Consider the following 23,634-nt stretch of genomic DNA (forward strand, 5'->3'; position numbering starts at 1 on the left):
ACTTTTAGATGTATCTCTACTTCAACACACCTGAGTCCAGTAATGAGGTCATCAGCAGGATTCTGGAGAACTTGACTGCACTTAGGACGTGATTCACCTATTGGATTTAAGTGTGTTGGACCAGGGTTGCAGGACACCGGCCCTCGAGGACCAGGATTGCTCATCCCTGTCCTAGTTGAATGAGGGGAGTCTGAAGTCTCATTCCCAGTACTTCTGACCAACAGGACCCATAAGAACCTTAATAACTTTCATCATTGGGCAAAAAAATGGTTTCAAACTTTTACTGGGATGAGCTAAATTTATTATTTTTTTACAAGGACAGGCTCAGGCTGTGGTTGAACCAAGATTAATGTAAAAACTCTAGTAGGGGAGTGTTACGGCCCTGGGCCTTAAGGGCTGGGCTGCAGGTGTTGTTTTTGTCTGTCTTTGTGCTCCTCCCCTTTGCAGGTGTTTCTGATCCGTTGATTTGGAGCGCAGAGTATTTGAACCTGGCTGTCTCCACCTTCTGGGTCGCCTTCGGCGTCCAATCTGCCGCTTGACGCTTGTGGTGTTTTGTTGCCAGGCCTCAGCTCCCCTCGTTTGTCTTTGTTTTTGCACTTCAACACTTCCATATGCACTCGTACAACACATCCAAGCATTTGCATTTAAACTCAGTGTCCATAATAACTTTACAATAAAAATGCAGCAAAAATCAACTCAAATCCGCACAAACAGCGCTTTTCAAACACAGCGTTCCGCTCTGAGCAATCAGCACACACACACACACACAGAGCTCTGCAGATTCAAACACCACACTCCACGGCAGCAAGCTCAAAAAACTCGCCACAAACAGAGAAATACAGAGAACACAAAACACAGTTTCAGACAAATGTAAAAGACAGAGAAGAAAATAAAAATAAAAATAGAAAATCAGGCGCCGGCTACAAGAATGTAAGATGCATCATTTTCCCAACTTCACTATTAGTCCTTTAATCTACCACAGAAAAGGTGATTCAACCTGCTCTTAGTCCTTTATTTTCCACGAGTGATACACCAATTATAAGTCCACTGGAGATGAGTCAAAATCTCCGGGCTGATCCAAGCCCAAGCTACCTGAATACACAAACTTCCAAAATTCTTTTAAGGGACATATTTCCCCCTGTGTCTCTCTCACTTATTCCTAAAATTTTCTGGGATTCCAAAGAGCACCCAAAAGTATTTTTAGATAACGCCTTAGACATCTGGAGACGACAAACTGGGGTTCATAAAACTGGTGCAACATTAATGAGGGAACATTTCCGCCAAGCTGTTTTGAATGGTGTCCCTCCCTCTGTCGCTGCTTTAATGAGGAAAAACCCGAAGTTGAAATCTTGTGACCATGCAAAATGGGAGTTGCATTTGTTGCATAATTTGCAGATTTCTCAGGATGAGGAGAGAGAGGCGGAGAAGGAGCAGGAAGATTTTAAGAAACAATTACTGAAGCTTCAATTAGATGAAGCTAGACAGAAACTTCATCTTGCAAAACAGGAACAGAAGGAGGCTAAAGCTATGTTAACAGCTGCTGCTCAATCAATTCCTGTTCCGGCTCAGGCTCCTGTTGCAGTGGCACAACCTGGTCCGCACTTGTACGTAGCTCCACGTTGGCAGTCTGGTGTTCCAGGGTGGTGTGGGGGAGGAAGGAGAGCGCCCGCATGGTCAGGTGTGCGAGGAAGGGGTGCACGAGGCTTGAGACGCAGAGACAGGTGTTTTTATTGTGGCGAGGAGGGTCACTGGGTTCAGCAGTGCCCTCACTATACACCGGTTCCTGCACAAGATGGTGCGTTGCCGGACCTGATGCCACAACAACCTCCGAATGCTGCATTACTTCCGCAACATCCTGGACAGTACTTTCAGGCTGGAGAATATTGACACACCCCGGAGAAGAACCTGTATCAGGGAGCTTTGGCAGATCCCCTGATTGATGTGACAGTCGATGGACAAACATTGCCATTTTTGGTGGATACAGGAGCAACATATTCCACCATGAATGTTGTCATGCCTTTGCAAAAACTTTCTGATCGGACAATATCCGTGGTTGGTTTTTCTGGGGTGAAACAAACTCTGCCTATCTCCACACCTTTGCACACAGTTGTGGGCAGACAAAGAGTGACACATCCTTTTGTGTGTTCCCCCTCATCTCCCGTGAACTTATTAGGGAGAGACTTGTTGATTGCTCTGGGGGCGACTATTTTGTGTGGACCTGATGGACGACTTGTCACCTTTCCTGATGGATCTTCCCATGCCTGTTCTCAAGTATATACACATGGACAATTTTTGCTCCAACAATCTGAGGAGCACCTAGCTGACATATACTGGGGTCTTTTACAGCCAGAGATGACTGACCATGCTGGGATCCTGTCCTGTTTTCTGCTTTGGAAACCCTGGATCCAAGAGCTTGCACCGTATGGGCCAACTCCTGATTTTCCTCATGTCACTTTGTTTTACGACCGAGACAAGACTGAATGGTTCTAGGAGCAGTTTGAGGCGCATTTAGCCGGTCGTGACTGGACTGTGTTTTCACAGGACATTTATGTGGCACCGGAGGGTGTTGCTGCTGCAGTTAATCTGACTCAGGATCAGTTGTTCTGGTATAAGATGCATGATGAAGCAGTTCCACATATTTCTTTGGCTCTGCATCCTGGCCATCAGGCCATGGAGTTGGGGGGCGTGGTAAAACGCTCCCTTGCAGTTTCAGACTGGCAGACTACTGTTGCTCCTGACCTCTCTTTCTCTCCTTCTACAAACACGTACAAAATAAAAGTGTTCGGCTGTGGACTCTGTAGTTCTGGAACATGTTCAACTTCCTAGACACCATGGCAGGGAGTTGACTGATCATCCAACTGCGGCTGCAATGTTGACTTCTCTGCCAGAGTGTTTGTGGGCAACGGGTCCCACTGATGTGGGGCTTGTTGATGTCACACCCGTCACTTTTGATCTACAACCGGGCCCTCCTATTTGGAGGTCACAGTATCCTCATAGGCGGGCGGCAGAGGAGGGAATTGCAGAAACTATTGGGGGTCTTCTGGAGGCAGGTGTGTTAGAATCTTCCACCTCCTCCTGGAACACTCCTATTTTACCAATGGAAAAGAAGGGGACAGGTAAATACCGCATGGCACATGATCTTAGGGCAATTAATTCTGTTTTATTGACCCCTACGGTGCCAGTACCTAATCCTCATGTTGCATTAACTAACCTTGATCCCTCTCAGACTTGGTTCTCCTGTGTGGACCTTGCTAATGCTTTCTTTTGTCTCCCATTGGCTGAGGAATGTAGGGATGTGTTTTCTTTCACCTACAGGGGTCAGCAGCTGAGATATACACATCTGCCTCAGGGTTTTGCTCTCTCCCCAGGGCTTTTTAATCAAGTTTTGAAACAACAGTTAGCGGACTGTTTGTTACCAGAAGGTGTGACCCTGATTCAGTATGTCGATGACCTCATGCTGGCAGCACAGACGTTGGAGTCTTGTATTGAGGGCACGCGACGATTGTTGTCGCACCTAGCCGACAGGGGTTTTAAAGTGAGCAGATCTAAGTTTCAAATTGCTAGGAAGCAAGTTTCCTTTTTGGGGCGGATTATCACTGGGACAGGCACTCAGATGTCGGCCAGTCATAAATCTGCAATTCTCAATCACCCCAAACCACGTACGGTGAAGGACATGTTGTCTTTTCTTGGATTGACTGGATATAGTAGGAACTATTTTCCTAACTATACTGGACTGACGGACCCCTTACGGCAGTGGTGTCAAACTCCAGTCCTCAAGGGCCGGTGTCCTGCAACTTTTAGATGTGCCTCTGCTGCACCACACCTGAATAGAATAATTAGGTCATTAAGGCTCTGGAGAACTGATCTACACAAGGAGGAGGTAATTAAGCCATTTCATTCCAGTGTTTTGTACCTGTGGCACATCTAAAAACTGCAGGACACCGGCCCTTGAGGACTGGACTTTGACACCTGTGCCTTACGGGTATTAGTCAGAGAGCATGGGATTCGTAAGCTCAGCCATGCTCTGACTTGAACTATGGAGGCAGAAGATGCTTTTATCTCTCTGAAACAACAATTGGCTGCTGCAGCGCAGTTGGCTATTCCGGACTATACTTTACAATTCTATTTGGATGTTTCTGTAACAGAACTGACGGTGAATGCCGTTCTGTTTCAGAAAAAAAGGGGGTGAGAGGAAAATTCTCCAATATGTCAGCGCAATGCTAGATCCTATGGAAAAAAGACATCCGGCGTGTACAAGACATGCCGCAGGTGTAGGAAAAATGATTCAAAAAATAGCACACATTGTGATGGGTCATCCATTGCAGGTTATGACATCACACAGTGTGGTAGCATATGTGAATTCACAACATTTCACATTGACAACATTGAGACAACAAAAATTGAGCAAAATTCTGGAATCACCTAATATAACTTTTGTACATAACGGAGTGAATATGGCTGACAGGATGCAAGAAGGAGAGCCACATAACTGTGAGGAGATAGTACAAAAGGAAGAAAAAATAAGACCTGACCTACAAGCTTCTCCTTTAGGAGGTGAAGATGTGAGACATTTTTATACAGATGGTTGCTGTTTTAAACATGATACAGATGGATTGAGAGCAGCATATGCTATAGTGGAAGATTTGGGCAGTGAGTTTCACGTTTTGAGGGCAGAAAGGCTGCAGGGTGCCCAATCGGCACAGAGAGCAGAAGTGAAAGCAATGATTGAAGCACTGAAATTAGCTGAGGGAATGAGGGTGAATCTATATAGTGATTCAGCCTATGTGGCTAGTGCCGTACATGTGGAACTTCCTCAGTGGCTCAGAGCAGGATTTATAACTGCAGCACAAAAGCCCATAAAACATGAAACTGAAATGAAAGAATTGGCGGAGGCATTGCTGTTGCCTCAATCTGTTGCTGTGATTAAATGCAAGGGACATGATCAGAGCAAGACCAGAGTTGCAGCAGGAAATGCGGCCGCGGATGAGGCCGCTAAAAGGGCAGCTGGATACCTGCCATCTCTTTTGATGGTAAGTACTGAAATTGAGCAGATGGAACAGAATCACCTGGAGAAAATTATTTTTCATCAGAAAGGCGTGTCACCTGAAGAACGATCTGTCTGGAAAGCAAGAGGTGCCATCTGCAATGAGGGACTCTGGCGGGGACCGAATGGTAAAGTAATTCTCCCTCCAAATATGAGAATCCAGGTTCTTCAGGAAGCTCACGGACTCGGACATGTAGGTATTGCCTAGAGCACTGGTGGCATCCATTTTTGAGGGACATGGTCAAGGATCATGTGAAATTTGTGGACAACACAATGCAAAACCAACTATCAGACCACCAGTGGGACATTTCCCTTGGACTACACAACCGGGTAAAGAAATTATTATTGATTTTACAGACATGATAACACCCGTTAGAGGATACACGTATGTATTAATGTGTGTGGATGCATATTCGGGCTGGCCAGAGGCGTGGCCAGCAAAAAAAAGGACAGCAAAACTGTCATAAAGTGTCTGATCAATCATTACATTCCGACCCATGGATTTCCAGAGAAGGTAAGATCAGACAACGGCACTCATTTTAGGAACCAAGATCTGCAGAAAGTGGAGCAGCTGCTCGGAGTTAAACATTCATTCGGTACAGTATATCATCCCGAATCACAAGGCAAGGTTGAGAGACTAAACCAAACTATTAAACAAAAATTGGCTAAAATATGTGCACATTCTAAATTAAATTGGGTAGATGCTTTGCCTATTGCTTTGATGTCTGTCCGAATGTCTATTAACCAATCAACAGGGTTCTCTCCATATGAGCTCCAGACGGGACGGATGTTTCCAGGGCCTGCAACCCGCATTCCAGGATGGAAAGATGAACTTGCACATTTATCTCATAAAGATTTCTTTAATGAGTTACAGATCCTGGCAGCGGAATTTGCAAAATACCAGACGACACAGGAACATCCAGGCTCAGGACCAGTTCCAGGAATCGACTGGGTGCGCCTGAAGGTCATCAAAAGAAAGTGGTCTGAACCTCGCTTCACCGGACCATACCGAGTCGTGGAGAGGACGTCTCATGCTGTCCGTCTACAAGGGAAAGGAGACACCTGGTTCCATTGGAGTCAGTGCACAGCAGCCGAGGAGCCACAACGCGCGCTCCGAGACATACAAGAAGATCTGCAGCTTCAATCTTCGGACGAGGAGCATCTCCAGGCACTTCCAGGAACCGAGGAGGATCTGCAGTTCCAGGAGGGAGTGTAGCAGGGATACCTGCCACGACCACTTCATATTCCTGAAATTCAAGGCTTAAAAGGCTCGGACAGGCACAATAATCCTGTTCCGATGTCCTTCCATTGAGAAAAGGAGATTTCACCCTCTCCTTAAAATTCACTGTTATATTGGCATAATAATCCAATTTTCAGTGAGCGACGGCGCTCAGGTGGAAACCTGAGGTTTACAACCGAAGAGGAAGACGGGTACACGAAGGATCAGGCTACAAGAGGATCAACATTAACTTATCCTTTTTATTGCGTGTTTTCGTTTTTTGCGAACTCTAAAAGAACTTTTGTTTCTTTTTTGCGCGTGGAGAAAGTACTCAAAAAATGTACTTAAGTAAAAGTACAAATACACAGGCAAAAATGTACTCAAGTAAAAGTCAAAGTACCACATTAACATTTTACTTAAGTAAAAGTAAAAAAGTACTGGCTTTTAAAAATACTTAAGTATTAAAAGTAAAAGTACTTGCTGAATACATAACCTAATCGCTAATATCATTAAGTGTGCCGATAGTATTTAATTTGAATACATCATAAATGTGCCATTTTAATAAACAATGTCACAGATTAAACATGTTCTTATTGTGTTTATTCTCTGTAAGAGTTTAGACTTAGATATGTGATTCTATGCATCATAATTTCAGGGATGGAAACATCTTATTTCCTGTCCTAACGTAGCATGAACTTCATTAGTGACATTTATTTAGAAAGAAATCCAACTGAAAGGGGATGGAACGAAGGTGTGGGGGGGAAGACATGCAATCGAGGAGCCACGTAGCAGAGTTGTAGTCAAGACCACTGAACACGAGACCAAGACCAGCGCCCTGCGCTACATGACACAATAAAATGAAGTGCACCTATCAAAATTGGTTCTCAGATTGATCTGAAAGATCCACATTTCCATAAAAACACCTAGATATAAATACTTAGAGCTGAAATATATTTAACCAGTATCAATTACAACTCATTTCATTCTGTTTTGCTTTCATCGCTGTGCTACAATCCGCAGAGGTCGCCTGCCATTCCTATAAAAATAACGCCCTGGGCGGTTGCCCATATTGCCCATGTCAGAAACCACAACTGTCTGCACCATTAAACCATGAAACATAGCAATTAACTGTAATTGCTATGTTACAATTACAGTTGTAATTGTAACATTACAACAACACTATGAACACTGTCCAACGGCGCAACAAGCAGAAGGAGCACCATGACTGTTCTCATCCTCCCTCCCACTGCATGTTTGCCACCATGACAGGAGACAAAATTAATCAATGAGCATGCTCTGTGTTCATACGTTCAACTTTTACTTATTCGGCAATTAAATAAATGTGTGTGTACATATATATATATATATATATATATATATATATATATATATATATATATATATATAGCTATATATAGCTATTGCAGTGTATACAAGAACAAAGAACGGCTCTCAGTGAGGCTTCAGTCCCATCAACCTTAGTAAAGATCCGTCCAGAAGAATCGGATCGTTCCTGAATCCACACAATAATTCAGTGCATGAGTGACAACTTTTTTTCATCGCAGATGCAACATGTGTCTCAGTACAGCTAGCTTTGCTAGCATCACGTCCACAGATCTTACCTTTCTTTAAGCTTTCCTTCCAAGTGACGCTAAAAGTTGGACAAAGTCCCACCGTCTGTGAAAGCGAAGCGCTGCTGGTTTTACATGTCGTCATATCTTATGATTTATGCAGCTACTATCGATTAGTTAGACATCTTCTCAGCTCAGAGGAAACCACTGCGCATGTCTGGAGCTCCGCGTGCTAGTAAAGGGGGAGGCGATGGGTGACAACAGACACCAAGTCAAGTTATTGCTTGGATTTTACGGCGCCACCTTAAAGTCCCTGAACTTCATATTTTAACGGACAAAAAGAGAGCAGTGCGACTTGGATGTAACGAGTAACGCGACACTTTTGTAGAAATGTAGTTAAGTAGAAAGTACAGATACTTACTGTAAAATGTAGTGGAGTAAAAGTAGAAAGTACCCATTATTAAATCTACTTAAGTAAAGTACAGATACATGAAAATTGTACTTAAGTACAGTAACGAAGTACTTGTACTTCGTTACTTCCCACCACTGCATAAAGCAGATTAAACATTTAAGGATGTCATAAGAATGCAAAGAAGAAAATATTCTACAACTTTATAATAATACAGAGTTCAGAGAAACAGCTTCAGAAGACTTTCCCATGAGCACATGCTTTACACAAGAATCATAACACTGTTATGCATTGATTCACTCATAATCATAGTAACTATAAAATCTTCCATCCCACCTGCAAGCTAAGCAGACATGTAGCCTACATGTTTGTTGCTACATGTACTTGGTCTGACAGTCACCAGAACCTCATTATTCACACAGAGAGATTTTCTCTCCTTTAAAAAGCTGTTGAAATACTAATTATATGCGTCCATGAATTTCAGGCAGTGAAGCTCGTTTACGGCGTATGCACTCTTTGTGTTGACTACGTAGTTAACTTTATCATAGTAGGAGATCAGAGGCAGTTTGTCCACATCGTCTGATAAATTTTCCTTCTCCGTCTCATACGGGCCGATCTCGACGGCAGCCATTTTGTTCATGTATCTCTCTCACACATTGGTCAAGAGGGTCGGCATGTTTTCTTTGTGTTGGTCTCGGAGCCATGGGTCCACTATGCATTGTGCATGCACTTCCCTACTAAGATGGCGCAGATCACATCTGGTTCAGACTTGTGGGAACTGGATGTATTGGATGGGTTATCATGGCAGTGATGACATACACCACCTACAGGCAGGACAAAGTATTACAAGCCAGGATCAACTATATTACATTTGTCACACAATTCAACTAAGACAAGGACACAAGCTGGGTTCAGGGCCTGAATGGAATTGGCTACCTGACCTTTGACCCCAAATATCCTATCATATGCTATCCTTGCAAGGTTGATGAAGATCAGATTTTGATGAAGTGGGTTTTCTGTTATATTTTGTTTGTTGAATGTTTTGTTTTGTGTTCCCTTCTTATATAAGTTTAACTTAAGTAGGTTTAGTCCAGATACAAATTTCTGAATGTTGAACTTCCTTCCTGCTGCAGGAGCACAGAGACATTTTATCATAGATACATAGACGGATAGATTTCCAGGAGTCTGAAACATGTCTCTGCTCCTTCCTGCGGATGTGAAATGAAGATCATTTTCTCCTGGTTCCTTCAGACTGCAGTCTCCTCCTCTAAGCTGCCTTCAGCTCTGGATCCTTCATCATGATGGTTGTTTTCTGGTCCAGACTTCTGGTTTCTCCTGGCCTGGAAACAGAGGATGGTTCAGCTTCAATGCAAGAACTTTCCCAACTGAACACATCATGCATGATACATGCAGTACCTTAAAGTAGAGGACCAGGACTGATCCCAGCATACCCAGCAGGACGACAACCAGTCTGATGATCAAAGCAGTGAGAGAGGCTGAAACTGAATGAAACAGATTCAGGATCAGCTTTCATCAGATGAGTCCAGCTAAAAAATAATCATATAGACCCTTGTTTTCATGCTGCCTGTAGATCTGATCATGAACATTAATATCATCAATCCTCCTCTCTGACCTCATGAATGAGGCAGACAGCTGCTGGTTCACCTGAAGCAGAACTTTTCCTGATGGACTCCATGAGTTTGCCTGAGACAGTGAGGTTGAGAGGCTGGCTGATAGAGGAGAAGTTATAGGAGAAAACGTAGACGTGGTAAACGCAGCGGTAGGTTCCTTGGTGGGCGTGGCCAGCAGCAGAGAACAGGAAGAGGGCGGAGTGATTAACAGCTGGCAGGGTCTGGTTCTGAGTGTAGTTAGAGGTGCTGAAGATGAGCTGGAAGGAGCCGCCTTCATACTGAGGTCTGATGGAGCACATGATGCTGAAATGTGAGCCAATGAGGAGCTCAGACCCCTGCTTTCTGCCTGTGGAGACCCCATCAGTGGAGGAAGAGAGGAAGATGAGCGGCTCAACCAGCAGACCTGGGAACGCAGAGGAAACACAGAGACAACTGGATCTAATCTGAGGTGGAAAACAAGATGGCATGAATGAGAAAGAGACAGGAGCTCATCGCAGACTGGTTGCCATGGTTACTAGCATGTTTATACATGATTACTAGCACCTTTATGATAGATCTATAGTCTGTCAGTAATATTTAAACCAGTTTTAGTTTCTCTCTCCTCAAGGTTTCAGGTTCTTAGTTAAAGGTGACGGTTTCTCTGCAGACATCTGGAACCTGATGGAAGAAACATTTTAAAAGAAATAAATATGAGAGTTCAGAGTTACCTGAGCAGATGATCTCATGGCTCTGATCATTGTTTTCATCATAAGGTAAACAGTTCTTTAATGCAGATCTTGACTGCAAACAGTCAGACCTGATCCACCAAACTGGTCTCTCTGAAGCTTCCTCTGACTTTCTTACTGAAACAGCAGAACCACAGTCCAGTTCAGCACAAACTGCAGCAACTGAGTTCATGTCCCAGTAACCATCCCAAACATCCACTGGTCTCCACTCTTCATGATGTAACATCTCCAGTCTCCCGGCACATCGGCTGGCCTCTCCCACCAACCTGATGTTGTCTTGATCTGAGCAGAGACAGAGAGTTCATTAATGAAGGAAGTGAAGCAGTGAACAGCAGCAGGTCTGCAGATCCTCCTCTACCTGAACAGGTGAGTCCAACAGCTTGACCAGGTGAGCAGCTGTTTCTACCTGAACTCTTCCTGCTGCTGCAGTTCAGCAGAGCAGACTCACTGCCTTCACACAGGAACTCTCTGCTCCCCACTGGAGCCTCTGCTTCTCCATAGAGCGCCCCCTGGTGGACTGAAGGAGGCCCACAGCCAATCTCCCTGCAGACCACCTCTGCATCCTGCAGGTCAAAGCCTTTTTCACACACTGAGGACCACGACTGGTCGGTCTTCACCTCCAGTCTGCCTGAGCACCGGTTGGTCCCTTGAACCAGCCTGACTGAGTCTGTGGATGCAGAAAGAAAAAAGGTTTAAAATATTTCAGAACTTTATTTTTATAGATACACATGGAAACATCTCTGAGTTTGATTAAATTAAAGGCCAAGAAAACCAAACTAGAAAAACTCGGAGCATCAAAGGTGAAGTGAAACCGACTGTACCTGGAATTTTATCCTTCATTTTTATTTCTGCTGAATTTATCAGATTTTTGGGACATAAACATGTTAATAAACTCAATAAATGTCCAACAAACTTTAATCTGTGAAATTGTTAATATTAAAGTGGGTTTAAAAATGAATGTGGCAAAATTACTCAACAGCGCCCCCTAGTTCAGCCAGGCCAACAACCATAACAAACAAAAGGTTTTCCTGCCATTTTCACTAAAAACAGGAAGTCCACCATTTTGGATCAAAATTAATTTTCTGTTAATTTTCATGTTTTGAAAATGTCTGATTTCCTTGAACTCCTCCTGGGATTTTGATGCATCAACTGCAAAGCAGCAGAGATTAAAAGTTATTAAAATTATGAGTTTTTGTTCATCTATGTGGCTAAACTGAAAACTTTATCTGGATATTTAAATTATTTTAGTTTCCCTCTCCTCAAGGTTTCAGGTTCTTAGTTAAAGGTGACGGTTTCTCTGCAGACATCTGGAACCTGATGGAAGAAACATTTTAAAAGAAATAAATATGAGAGTTCAGAGTTACCTGAGCAGATGATCTCATGGCGAAAAACACTGTTTTCATCATAAGGTAAACAGCTCTTTAATGAAGATCCTGACTGGAAACAGTCTGAATAGATCCACCAAACTGGTCTCTTTGAAGATTCCTTTGAATTTCTTGCTGAAACAGCAGAACCACAGTTCAGTTCAGCACAAACTGCAGCAACTGAGTTCATGTCCCAGTAACGAGACCAAACAGTCACTGGTCTCCACTTTTCTTGATGTAACATCTCCAGTCTCCCGGCACATCGGCTGGCCTCTCCCACCAACCTGAAGTTGTCTTGATCTGAGCAGAGACAGAGAGTTCATTAATGAAGGAAGTGAAGCAGTGAACAGCAGCAGGTCTGCAGATCCTCCTCTACCTGAACAGGTGAGTCCAACAGCTTGACCAGGTGAGCAGCTGTTTCTACCTGAACTCTTCCTGCTGCTGCAGTTCAGCAGAGCAGACTCACTGCCTTCACACAGGAACTCTCTGCTCCCCACTGGACCCTCTGCTTCTCCATAGAGCGCCCCCTGGTGGACTGAAGGAGGCCCACAGCTAATCTCCCTGCAGACCACCTCTGCATCCTGCAGGTCAAAGTCTTTTTCACACACTGAGGACCACGACTGGTTGGTCTTCACCTCCAGTCTGCCTGAGCACCGGTTGGTCCCTTGAACCAGCCTGACTGAGTCTGTGGATGCAGAAAGAAAAAAGTTTCTTCAACATTTTCACTGAATTTGGTTCCAGTTTGTTCAGCAAAGCTCCAATACAGAGCAGACTCTGTGTGGAGGAACCAACCAACTAGTGGAGAACGGGTGGAGAGGGGAGCTGGGCAGAGTTTTGTTATTTTTAAATCTACTGTTTAATATTCTTTGCACTTTTAGCATCTGCTTATACTGCAGGCCGGCCCTGGAGATGGGTGGAAAAAAACTTAAGACAAACAGAGAAAATTACACTACAACATCACAAAGAACCTATTATTAAGGAAGGATAATTTAATATTAACTTTGGACAAAACGTTTGGCTCTCTCTTCCTTAAACTCCTGGGTCCTTAGCGGGCGGCGTGCAGCACAGCAGGGAAACAACAACACTGAGCGTTGACGTCACAATATCACAGAGTTTAATCCCATACAAAGCTACAGAGAAACAGAGATATTCATTCATTACCTTGAGACAGGAAAAATAGAGAAAGAAAAAACAAAGAAAAGGCAAAGACGCGTCTTTGGAGATAGCTGCTGCAAAAAACCAAAATAGAGGCAACTTTCTGAATTTTTAGTGCTGACACTAAATTTTATACTAAGGGGGTGTTGTTTCTGTTTAATATATGCACTCAAGGCGTTCCTCTAGTTGACCAACTGGAAACTCCCTTAGGCACTCAGAGAAACTTAGGAACTCCCCCTAATTTACGGCAAAGATCAAAGGGCCATCTGGTCTCTGGTAAAACAAAAGGGCGAACCGCTTCGTCCTGACCCCCTGTGGTTCCACGGCCATCCCGGGCACAGAAAAAACCTGAGATAAGATTTCACAGATACCTGTGAAATCTGAAGTCTCTCTCCTTATCTCTCCTTACATAAATTCTCAGAAGAAACTTAAATTCAGTGCGGTTCAAGGAAATGTTATCTTTACAAACCCCAGTTTTACTCCTCTGCACCCAGCACCTCAAAAGATTGAGTCCTGCCAAAATAACACATAAAATCAACAGAACAAAATGAGGTATAATTCCTGAGCAATTTTCTAATACTAAACAAAACATTTTCATTCAAACAATTTCCATTTGCTTCTGATATAGTCACAGATAATACAATTTTCAAATACATTCATCATTTAGTAGTTTTAAAATGAGATAATACAATCTTCAGTAAAAACATGGTATTAATACTTAGAAATTAAATGTTAGCGGTTTCAATCTTCTATGTTGCATTAAATTTCACACCATCCCAGATGTTGGTTTCTTGCAGGTTTTTTAACTGCTGTGGACAGACCAGATGTCTCTCCCCCAAGCTCCAGTGCTTCTGCTCTGCAGGAAATGCTAATTTTATGGCTTCGTGTGGTCTGGCCGCACAGCGGGAGGCCCCATTGAGTGATCTGCATTTGTCCCTGGTTGTCTGAATGCTTAACACAAACCTGTTCAAAATACGAGTGTTTAATATACCTTTTACACATGCCGTAAGATTAACTGTATTAAACACTAAAAATAATCATTTTTCCTCAACACTATGAATTATCAATTATTGATATTTCTTCCTTGTCTTCTACAAAGCAAATGTGAGAACAGATTTAATCACAGAATAAAAGAAAACTATCATCTTTTTACACTTTAAACTTAATTTGTGGAGGAAGTTCAATATTTGATCAGCTTCTTCTCAATGACATTGAGGTTTTTATAACCCTGAATCTGCTCCACTGGTTCCCCTTTAATCTAATCAAACGTCATGAAATCACTAACCTGGTAAAAACCAGCCACTCTGTAACTACACTTTGATTCATCCAGAGAGTCTGGACTGTGTTGAGCTTTTAAATTTCACCCAGTTGCTAACGTTTGTCCATGACATGCAATGCACCAGATCCACACTAAGAAGTTTACTGGAAGTTTCCTGGGCTGTAAACATGTAGAAAAAATCAATTACCAAGCACTGTTAGATGAAATCACTCAATCAGGTTTACTAGCATATTGTGCACAATACATAGAACATATAAGAGGATCAATAGTGAAACATTTCTGATTGAAAACTCTTTCAGGCAGAGACAGCAGGAGTTTTATACCAAGGCTGAGGGAGAGACGCTCTGGTTCTCATGCAGCTGCAGGAAAACATCTCCCAACCTTGTGCTTGCAACCCAAACAGCTTCATTTGGTGAGAATCACTAGCATTTAGAATGAAGACAATACAACCAGCAGATATTACCTTACAATAATTTGTCCACCACAAAACAGAGAAGAGCCGTTAAAGTTAATTCAATATTTGGAAGTGTGGCCACCATGAACTGAACTTCCTCCACTGCATTGCTAAAACTACAGAGACTATGTTTCTAAAATAACAGAAAATAAATCATTGTTCAAACTTCTCCTTCTGTTCGCTGATTGGTCCGGTAGAAAATCTACCAGAGTGAATCCAGGTGAAGTGGAAGAAGCCCAGACTGAACTGGAAGTGAGAATTTTTTTTACAGTGGAGTTGGAAGCAGAACAGGAAGGCAATGGCCAGGATATGAAATCACCTGAACAGACGATCTCTACATTGCCGTATTTATCTCTTTGTAACGACACCAGAGATCCACAGTGGAGCTGTCTGCAAGATCCAGCTGCTGATGTAAAGTTCCAGTTCCAATAATTCACTGGTTCCCAGTCTCCCAGATTCTTCTTCTCCAGTCTGCCACCACAGCGACTCCTTCCTGCTACCAGTCTGAGTTCATCAGACAGCGCTGGAAGAAACAACATTTACATGTTGGGTTACAAAAAGCAAAGACAGATTTAGGATGTGTTGACAGGATCCTGTTGATCGTGTTTATTTGATCTTCTCTTGTTTCTTCCTCCTGTTAGAGGCAGAGCTATCATGGATGGTTCTAATCAAAGCATCTTTATGTTGGAATGGCCTAGTTAAAGCCCAGACTTTAATGTTATTTACACTCTGTAGTAAGACCTGAAATGTTTCTTATTATTCACCTTTTCTACCCATTTATATTTTATGTCTTTACTGAAACCAACCAAAGTCAAATTCATTGTTTTTGTGTAAAAAGTTGTCAAATCCAACAGATTCTGATTCTGAATGCAGAGCAATCAGAATCAGAGCAGCTCATCTAACCTTGTAGATGAGCTGGTAGATAACTTTCATCATAAAATTTCAGATGTCATTGATTTCTTTGCCTAAATTAAAGTGAAGGTCGTGTCTGGTAGGAACAAACCTCCATGGAAAAATGTTCAAACATTTAGATCTGCAAGACAATTTAGCCGTAGGGCCGAACGTAAATGGAGTAAAACTCAACTTTGTTTATTATGAAATCTATTAAGAAAGACTGTGAAGTTATCACTCCACACTAAAACATGCAAAGGAAACATTCTTTGCAGAAATCATAAACAAAAACATGAACAATGATTGAGCTTTATTTGCCACAGTTGACAGGCTGACAAACCACCTGACCTGCAATCAAACTCGGCCTGCAATGAATTTGCCAAATACGCTGCAGAGAAAATTAAAAATATTAGAGGGTCAACATTCACTGCCACACAAAATCTAATATGGATGCTATGCCCAAAGATAATAACACCCACAACTTTTCTTCAGAAAGTCCTGCCTGTCATTTCATCTGATCTGATTCAAATATTAAACTCTTTGCTCTCATCAGGTTTTTTCCCCCAGCAGTTTTCAAACCACTGATATAAAAAATAAAACGATCTGGACAAATCATTACTGCAGAATTACAGGCCGATCTCCAACCTTTCATTCATCAGCTAAATTATTGAAAAGCTGTTTCAACAATTAACTCTGCAAAACAACCGAAACTCTGAGTTCCTTTAAATCTGGACTAAAAACCCAGCTGGTCAGATTTGCTTTAGAAACATAATAAATGAAACACTGAACAACATTTTGATGTGTAACGACGACACTTTGACAAAATGTACTGTTTACTGGTTTACTGTGTGGTGTCTTTAGGACTTTTTGTGTTTTTATGACGTAAAGCACTTTGAACCGCCTTGGTGCTGAAATGTGCTTTACAAATAAACTGATCGATTGGTTGATTGATTCTAATCTACAGCAGGCGAGTTCCACATCCTGCCTGAGACACTCCCACGTCAGACGGAGCTCAAACGTTTTCACCAACACAACCAGCGGTACCAGAAGCCGGTCCAATGACCGTGGTGCTACTGGGCTCGGTTGGCCAGCAAACGGGCCTGACCAGAACCTCATAGAGAACCTGTGGAGCCAAGAGGAAGATGAGAGAATTCATGCAGAAGGAGCCATTTTATGTGGCTCCACCTGTTTACTGCGCAGATTCAGCGCTGGTGCAGAGTTTCTGCAGCTTCTCCTTATCAATCAATCAATCAGATTTATTTTATAGCACATTTCAGCAACAAGGCAGTTCAAAGTGCTTTACATCATAAAAACACAAAAACCAACAATTCTTGATTTTATTGGCTCCTTAGCAGCAAGTAGACAATATAAACATCACTAACTGTGTAGCAGCAGCTCTATGATCTGAGACTAGAAACAGTTTCCAGTTTTTTGTTTGTAAAATTTAACATGTTTATCAGTCGATCATTTTTAATTTGAACTCTAGTGAATATTAGTGTTTTTCTTTGAAAGTGGAGTCCTACCTGAGCTGCAGAGACACAGAAGCAGCATCAGAGCTGTTTGGTCCATGTTTCCTCTGGATGTGGAGTGAAGCTTCGTCTCTTGATGTGATCAGGATGTGGCTCCAAACTCTGAACACTTCCTACTTTAAGCTTTTTTATCTGCTACTTCCTGAACGTCACAGTTCAGGTCTTTGGCTGCTTTCAGAGACAACGCCTCCTTCCTAGCAGCTCATCATGAAGATGGGTTCATACTGGGCCTACTGGGATTCAGGGTTTCACCAGTCTATGTTGTTCCTGTGTTTAGTTCAGTCTTTGTTCTGCATGTGGCCGGAGTGGATCCAGGTGTGTGATCCACTGAAGGGGAACCTGATGTTGTTGGCAGCAGTAGCTCAGCTTCCCTCCAGGAAGGGTCACAGCTAAACAGAAATGAGTCCAGGTGTAGCTGCTATGAAGAGAAGAAACAGAGAGAGAACATAAACTTAATGTCAGCAAAAACTGCAGACATTCAAGGATGGAGAGCAGTAGGAGAAAGAAGCAGAGGAAGGAGAAGTGGTCAGTTTGTCCTCCAGGAGGATTGATGGAACATCTTCAGATTATAAATCTGGAACATCCATCCATCCATTTTCTGTTCACCCTTTGTCCCTTGTCAAGAAAACTGGCATAAGGGTATGAGATCTTTCCAGGTACACGCAGAAAAAGGTGCATAATGGCTTGGAAGAAATAAAGTAATCTTGCAATTTGATTAAAAGTTAATTAAGTTTATAAGTCTGAATAATATGAGTATAAGTAATCACATAATAACCTTCTGATATATATTTCCTGAAATGTGATCTGTAATGATTTCTGTAATGATTTAACTGTGGAAAGATTAGGATTGATGATTTATGATTAATGATTAATGATAAGAGATAGATGTCTGGGGGATTTATTGTCAATGAATATGAAGTTGTAATCATTTGAAATCAATTCACTGAGTTGTGATGGATAACAATGAGTTATAGAAAGACGAATGTGCAGCACAGCCCTGAATAACAGGAAATGTCGCAAGCAGTTCTGAACAGATGGCCAGAGGAGCACAGGATGGGGGGTGCGGGGAGTTTGGCTGAAGCAACAGGCTTAGGGAAGTACGGACAGATTGGGTAACTTTAGGACTTCTTCATGAGACACAGCAGGTGTGCAGAAAGTCACGTAGACCAAACCTTCCCATACACACACATGGTAAAGAAATGAATAAAAAGGGGTCGAAAAGAGGAACCAGTCGTTCCCAGTCCGGCGGCGCAGAAGGAGAGACAACTTGCAGAAGCAGCTACGGACCGCACTTCAGAACCACGGGGAAGCTCGGACTTCACACCGCTACGATAAGGACTGGGTCCCATCGCCCCATCTCTGGTTCTTCATTCGACCGTTGGTCTCGTCTCAACCCAGCAACTTTCAAACTCTGCAACAAGACTTGGAGGAAGGACAAAGGTCCCCCAGGGATGAGGAACTGGGTTTTTGCAAAAGGATTCGGACCCGTTCTGCTTTGTTTCCCTTCTAAGGAGGATTTTTCCACACAAGGCAAAGACCTCAACCAAGGATGTTAGAAATTCCTGTTGCCAAAAGATCCACCATCGTCTGGGTATGAGTTGAATCTGCTCCTTGAAATTCCATTTCAGAATGTGCGACTTAAAAGTTAGGGAAAAGAGGACAGGGTAGTATGATTGTACATGTAAATTTTATTACACTGTTTTTGATCCATATACGATTGATTATTGATTTGTATGTCGCATATCCCTGCTTAAGCTTGCTTAATAAATTTATACTACAAAATTCTAATGAGGTTGGTGGACATTGGAATTGATAGAGTCATTTAATCTTTGTCCAGTTCTTTTAATTAGGGTAAAACTTATGTACATGATTCCAGTAAATAGGAGGCTTCATAATTTCCTTTGGTGAGAGTAAATAATGACCCTGGGACTTACATCTAAGTCACTAAACATAATCTAGCCGGTTCCAAGTGCAAGTTATGATTTAGAAAGTGGGCTACCGTTAACAGAAGTGGTTATTGGAATTATGCAGCTGTGAGGGCTACTCAGCTGATTGTTTCTTAACTGTAAAGGGTCATAACTTCTGGATTGAAGGTAGTTAGAGCTAGACGAATCACTTTCGCCACCAGTTTAAATAGATTATCTCTTATAGAGTACTTTTAGGGTAATACCCAGGTCTCAGAGATTTTCCGGACCTGTTAGACGGAGAACTGGTCAGTAGGCAGCCCTGTGAAGTAGTGAGGAGTGGGCGGGGCTGACTATTGCAGGATAACCTTCATGGCGCCCAACGTGGGGCGGCGCACAACTGAGTAGGCGGGCCCCAAAGACACCAAGTCAGTGAAAACAGATGTGAGACTCTGAATAGCTCACTTGGGTCACTAACTCTTAGGGAAGAGAGTTAGTGGTGACTGATAAGGCCATCAGTCACAACCCTCGCAGTAACTGTATAGCATACAGGTGAGGGAAAGCTTCTACTGAGGATAGAATGACCAGATCCAGACAGTGAAGCCAGTAGCCAACACAGCCTGGACCCATCCCTACTCGAAAACGTAAAGAGAGGCTTTGGGGGATAGGCGACTCGAAAGACAAAGACAACTATGAGCGAAGAAGAAAGAGGGGAACTGGATCCCCCACAAAAGCCAGCAATGGGACGAGAGGCAAGCAACATCAGCAGGGAAGGTGAGACCCACCAATCCCATCTTTCCAAATCTACATTATCGCAATTTCCTGTAATGTTGATATTACTCGGTGATGGATTGGATTCCTGGACTGAAATAAGGAAGAGGATTTTCTTTGAGGCTCACTACAACAGCGCTAAGGACGTGGCTCGGAACCCGATGGAAATCATAGTGCAGAGAAGGATATACTATTGCACCCAGCTTAGACAAGGCCACCGACTGGGGGTCGTCAAATGCCCAGTGAAAGTGGCTAAGAAGTCGGAGGTTAGAGGATGGCTGGAATGGTTCGCTGAACTCCTTGAAGGATGGACGGATGGTGAGCTGCGGACCGTCTACAGCCCCTCCGAGAAGTATGACCGCGTAGTAAAAACAGCTACCTTGACGGCAGGCATCGACGGAATCCTGGTGGACCCGAACGCCAGGGGGGTGAGCCAGTACACAGAGTACACTGAGGCCCTGCGGAGACTTTCAACCTACAAAGAAGGCAAGGAAAAGGAGCAAGCCCTCGAAGAGGCAGGGTCGGAAGTGGCTGAGGCTCCGTCCCGACTGCCCAGCAGAGCCACGACACCGATTCGTCAACAGAAGCAGGTTCCAGATGATCTGATAGACCTGACGGCCGGCAGCGACGACAACGATGACGACGGAGGCATCCCTGCTCAACCGGGTCCATCGCGGAACGAGGAGATCCCCCCCGAACAGTCGGATGAGGACGACCCCGAGGGAGCGCTCGTCGGCGGACTCACGGAGGAGCAGTGGAAGGATGCAGCCAAGGAGTGGTCCCCTCAACGGGACCCGGAGCTCGGGTTTTATCCCCGAGTCCACAGCACGGAGAGGAGGCATCCACTGCCACCTACAGAGACCCCAGCGGCCAGCAGTTCCGACGAGGACGAGGAGGAATCGGACGAGGAGCAGCGGGGCCCCGGCCGCCCCAAGAAAAAAACTCAGAAATCGGACACCTGGAGGATGGCCCGAGAATTAGCCGAAATACCACCGGGGGCCAGCAACTTTAGGCTGCAGACCGGCCTCCGGATTTATCAGGTTATTGGAAGAATATGGGATCTTGAGGGTGACGGACTGATTGTGTTCACCAATGACAGATACAAGATCCACAATCGAAAGTTCAGACGCAGCCTTGAGGACCAAGCAGGGCAAAGTTATACAGCGGATTTAAGATTGCTGGCAGCTACCTGTAGCCCAAAAACGAGGGGAGAAGTAGTCTTGATGAACGGCTGTAGTCTCCCTTATGGTGCTGTAATCCTGGTCCCGATTGACGTCTACCGAGAAGGAGAGAGTCTGGAGGAATATCGGAAGAAGATGTGGCACGGACTCGAGCGGGGCCTGGTGGCAGCCAGCAACGAAGGCATGAGAAGAGCGGTGGTGAGTGTACAAGGACTGAGATCGCCGGATCTGCCAAGGGACACCGCCAGATCAATTGCGGAGAACGGAGTGGTGAATATAGCCAGGACCAACAGTCATTTCTTTGTGTTCAAAGAAGTGGTGGTGGTGGTTGACCCCCGTCTGCATCGACTCCGCACTGAACAAGGGGTGAAATTGGCAGCTGCGATGGAGGAGCAATGCCGCACTAGCCATCCATCACAAGAAATCAAGAAATATCCCTTAAAGATTCCCCAGAGTGAGGTTTCAAACACCACCCAGATAGGCAAAGCCAGGGCCGTGCAGCCACCCAGGATAAAAATAAAGGAGGCACCTGTCGAACCAGGGTTCCCCGCAGCAAGGTACGTTAAGGAGTTCTCGTTTGAAGAGAGCCGCAGTGAACTGAAAAAACCCAGTGCGGGAAGAGTCAAGAATGAGCAGCCGACGGTCCCGAAAGAAGAAGGACCGATGAAACCAGCTAAGATTCGACCGCTGAACTCCCCCCGGAGAGAACCTTTTCGACAACAACAGTATGAGGACATCAGCGACTCGGAGGACGAAGAGGAGCAACCGGAGATCGAACATCCTGGAGAAGAAGAAGAGGAGAGTGATCACGGCAGCGTCTTCTCCGACCCAAGGCAACCACCGACAGAGCACAAGACACTCCGAACAGGACAGCACCGGGGTAAGAAGAAAGAAATGGAAACCTTTGACATCGAGAAATCTTCTGAAAGACTGGCGAGAGACGTGACCTGGGGTCCAGTGCAGGCTAAGGACGGACGGCGTACGTATGTACCAGAAGTCGGCCAAACCGAGTACCAGATCCCGGCAGGATGGGCCAGCAGGTTGGGAGACCGGGTGCAGCTCGAGGTGGAAGCGACAATCGGAGAATGGGCTAACATCCTGATGACACCATCCTGCTCCACCCTGACAGCACACTATTCCCTGACTACCAACTTCAGGAACGCATACATTGGAATTATGTATGATGTGATGCTGCGACGACTGAAGAAAGCCGCCTACAAGTACTCCAGGGAAACTCAACAGCAGCTGGACGAAGTGTCGGCTGATGAAGAGGAACCTCAGGCGGCGTCTTCGGAGCCAGGACCGCAGATCCCGGTGAGACAACCAGAGATGTCAGCTCAGCCACCTGCCACTAATACAGGACAGGATGCATACGCCGAATTGAAGAATCTAAGGCTGGTGATTAGGAGTAAAAACGCAGACGAAAACAATGAAGAGTATTTGAAAGATGTTTGGCCAACCGTGCTGTCTACCACCAACCACGAGGGAGCCAAAAAGTTGTGGCTGACCAGCGTGACCTCGGACCCGATGGTTGGAACAGATTCAGCACAGAGCAACTATGAAAGGCTGGTGTTGGAGGACATGGATGATGAAGAGTCCCAGGTGAAGAGGGCCAGGGGACGGCTGGACAGGGGAAGCCGGTTGGAACCACTTTGGCACACTCTTAAGCAAACCGTTTCTCCTGCGAGATATGTGAAAGTACTGCGTGAGGTGACAAAAGGACGCAGAGGAGAGATCGTGTTCGTGAAGTTGCCAGTGAGGAGCACAACAGTCGCTCAGATGGATGTAGCAGTGCAAGGATTCGACCTGGAACAGCAGTACTACGAGGACAAAAGGAAGAAGGAGGCTAGCCAACCGGCAAAGCCACCTGGAAGGGTTAACATCAGACAACCATCCAACTTCCAGGGTAGACCGTTCCAGCAAGGAGCACCGCCATCCAACTTCCAGAGCAGACCGTTTCAACAAGGAGCACCGCCATCCAACTTCCGGAACCGGCCGTTCCAGCAGAAACCACCAGGACCACAAGGGAAACCGACCAACCCTCCGGCTTCATCAAACCAGCCAGGAAAAGGTCAGTTCCTGACAGAGGAGGAGTATAGGAAATTGAGCCCAGAAGAGAGGACGGCCCTCCGTGAGTCCCGTAAAGCCGGGGCCGGAGGGTCACCAAAGTAATGGCGTCCAGGTCGCGGGTCATTCTAGAAAATGCCTACTGGGAAGGGGACGAAATCTACGCTAAAGTAGAGGGAGTACCCTACCTGGTGGACACAGGAGCGGAGGTGTCTATGACCCGCAAAGACCTAAAAACAGCAGGACACCTGAAGGTTCAGTTTGCTAATGGAAAAGTGGAAGAAATGCCGTATGGGACCTGGAAAGGAGTAGTGTGGGTGAAAGGTCCCTACAATCTCCTCACAGTAAAAGACTTAGACGAACTCAGTAAAAAGAAAGGCACACATCGCCGACTGGAGCGAAGGCTGACAAGCTTGAAAGCAAGGTTGGTGAAAGTCGGC

At 44.5% G+C, this 23,634-nt stretch overlaps 2 protein-coding genes across 6 annotated transcripts in view; both read right to left on the bottom strand.

Moving 5' to 3' along the window:
* The window catches only part of LOC116737674 (scavenger receptor cysteine-rich type 1 protein M160-like), a 39,249-nt gene extending 21,738 nt beyond the window's left edge, over positions 1–17,511 (bottom strand). For 2 of the 5 annotated variants that reach the window (XM_032591015.1, XM_032591012.1), the window contains exons 1-6: positions 17,266–17,511; positions 15,171–15,374; positions 12,340–12,648; positions 11,964–12,257; positions 10,958–11,266; positions 10,582–10,881 (exon numbers count right to left, since the gene is read on the bottom strand). In XM_032591015.1, the coding sequence (XP_032446906.1) occupies positions 10,582–10,881; positions 10,958–11,266; positions 11,964–12,257; positions 12,340–12,648; positions 15,171–15,374; positions 17,266–17,311 (1,462 nt within the window). In that variant the 5' untranslated portion in view covers positions 17,312–17,511. Of the gene's footprint in view, positions 1–8,929; positions 9,584–9,659; positions 9,746–9,908; positions 10,278–10,581; positions 10,882–10,957; positions 11,267–11,963; positions 12,258–12,339; positions 12,649–15,170; positions 15,375–17,265 lie in introns of those variants that run through there. The other 3 variants (XM_032591013.1, XM_032591014.1, XM_032591011.1) reach the window with 3 other exon arrangements.
* Positions 17,512–21,131: 3,620 nt separating this feature from the next.
* LOC116707938 (serine/threonine-protein kinase PAK 4-like) overlaps positions 21,132–23,634 on the bottom strand; it is a 26,070-nt gene continuing 23,567 nt past the window's right edge. The window contains exons 10-11 of the mRNA XM_032545645.1: positions 21,276–21,355; positions 21,132–21,222 (exon numbers count right to left, since the gene is read on the bottom strand). Coding sequence (XP_032401536.1) covers positions 21,132–21,222; positions 21,276–21,355 — 171 coding nt within the window. The remainder of the gene's footprint in view (positions 21,223–21,275; positions 21,356–23,634) is intronic.

The sequence above is a fragment of the Xiphophorus hellerii genome, chromosome 18, assembly GCF_003331165.1.
Source record: "Xiphophorus hellerii strain 12219 chromosome 18, Xiphophorus_hellerii-4.1, whole genome shotgun sequence".
NCBI classification, from domain to species: domain Eukaryota; kingdom Metazoa; phylum Chordata; class Actinopteri; order Cyprinodontiformes; family Poeciliidae; genus Xiphophorus; species Xiphophorus hellerii.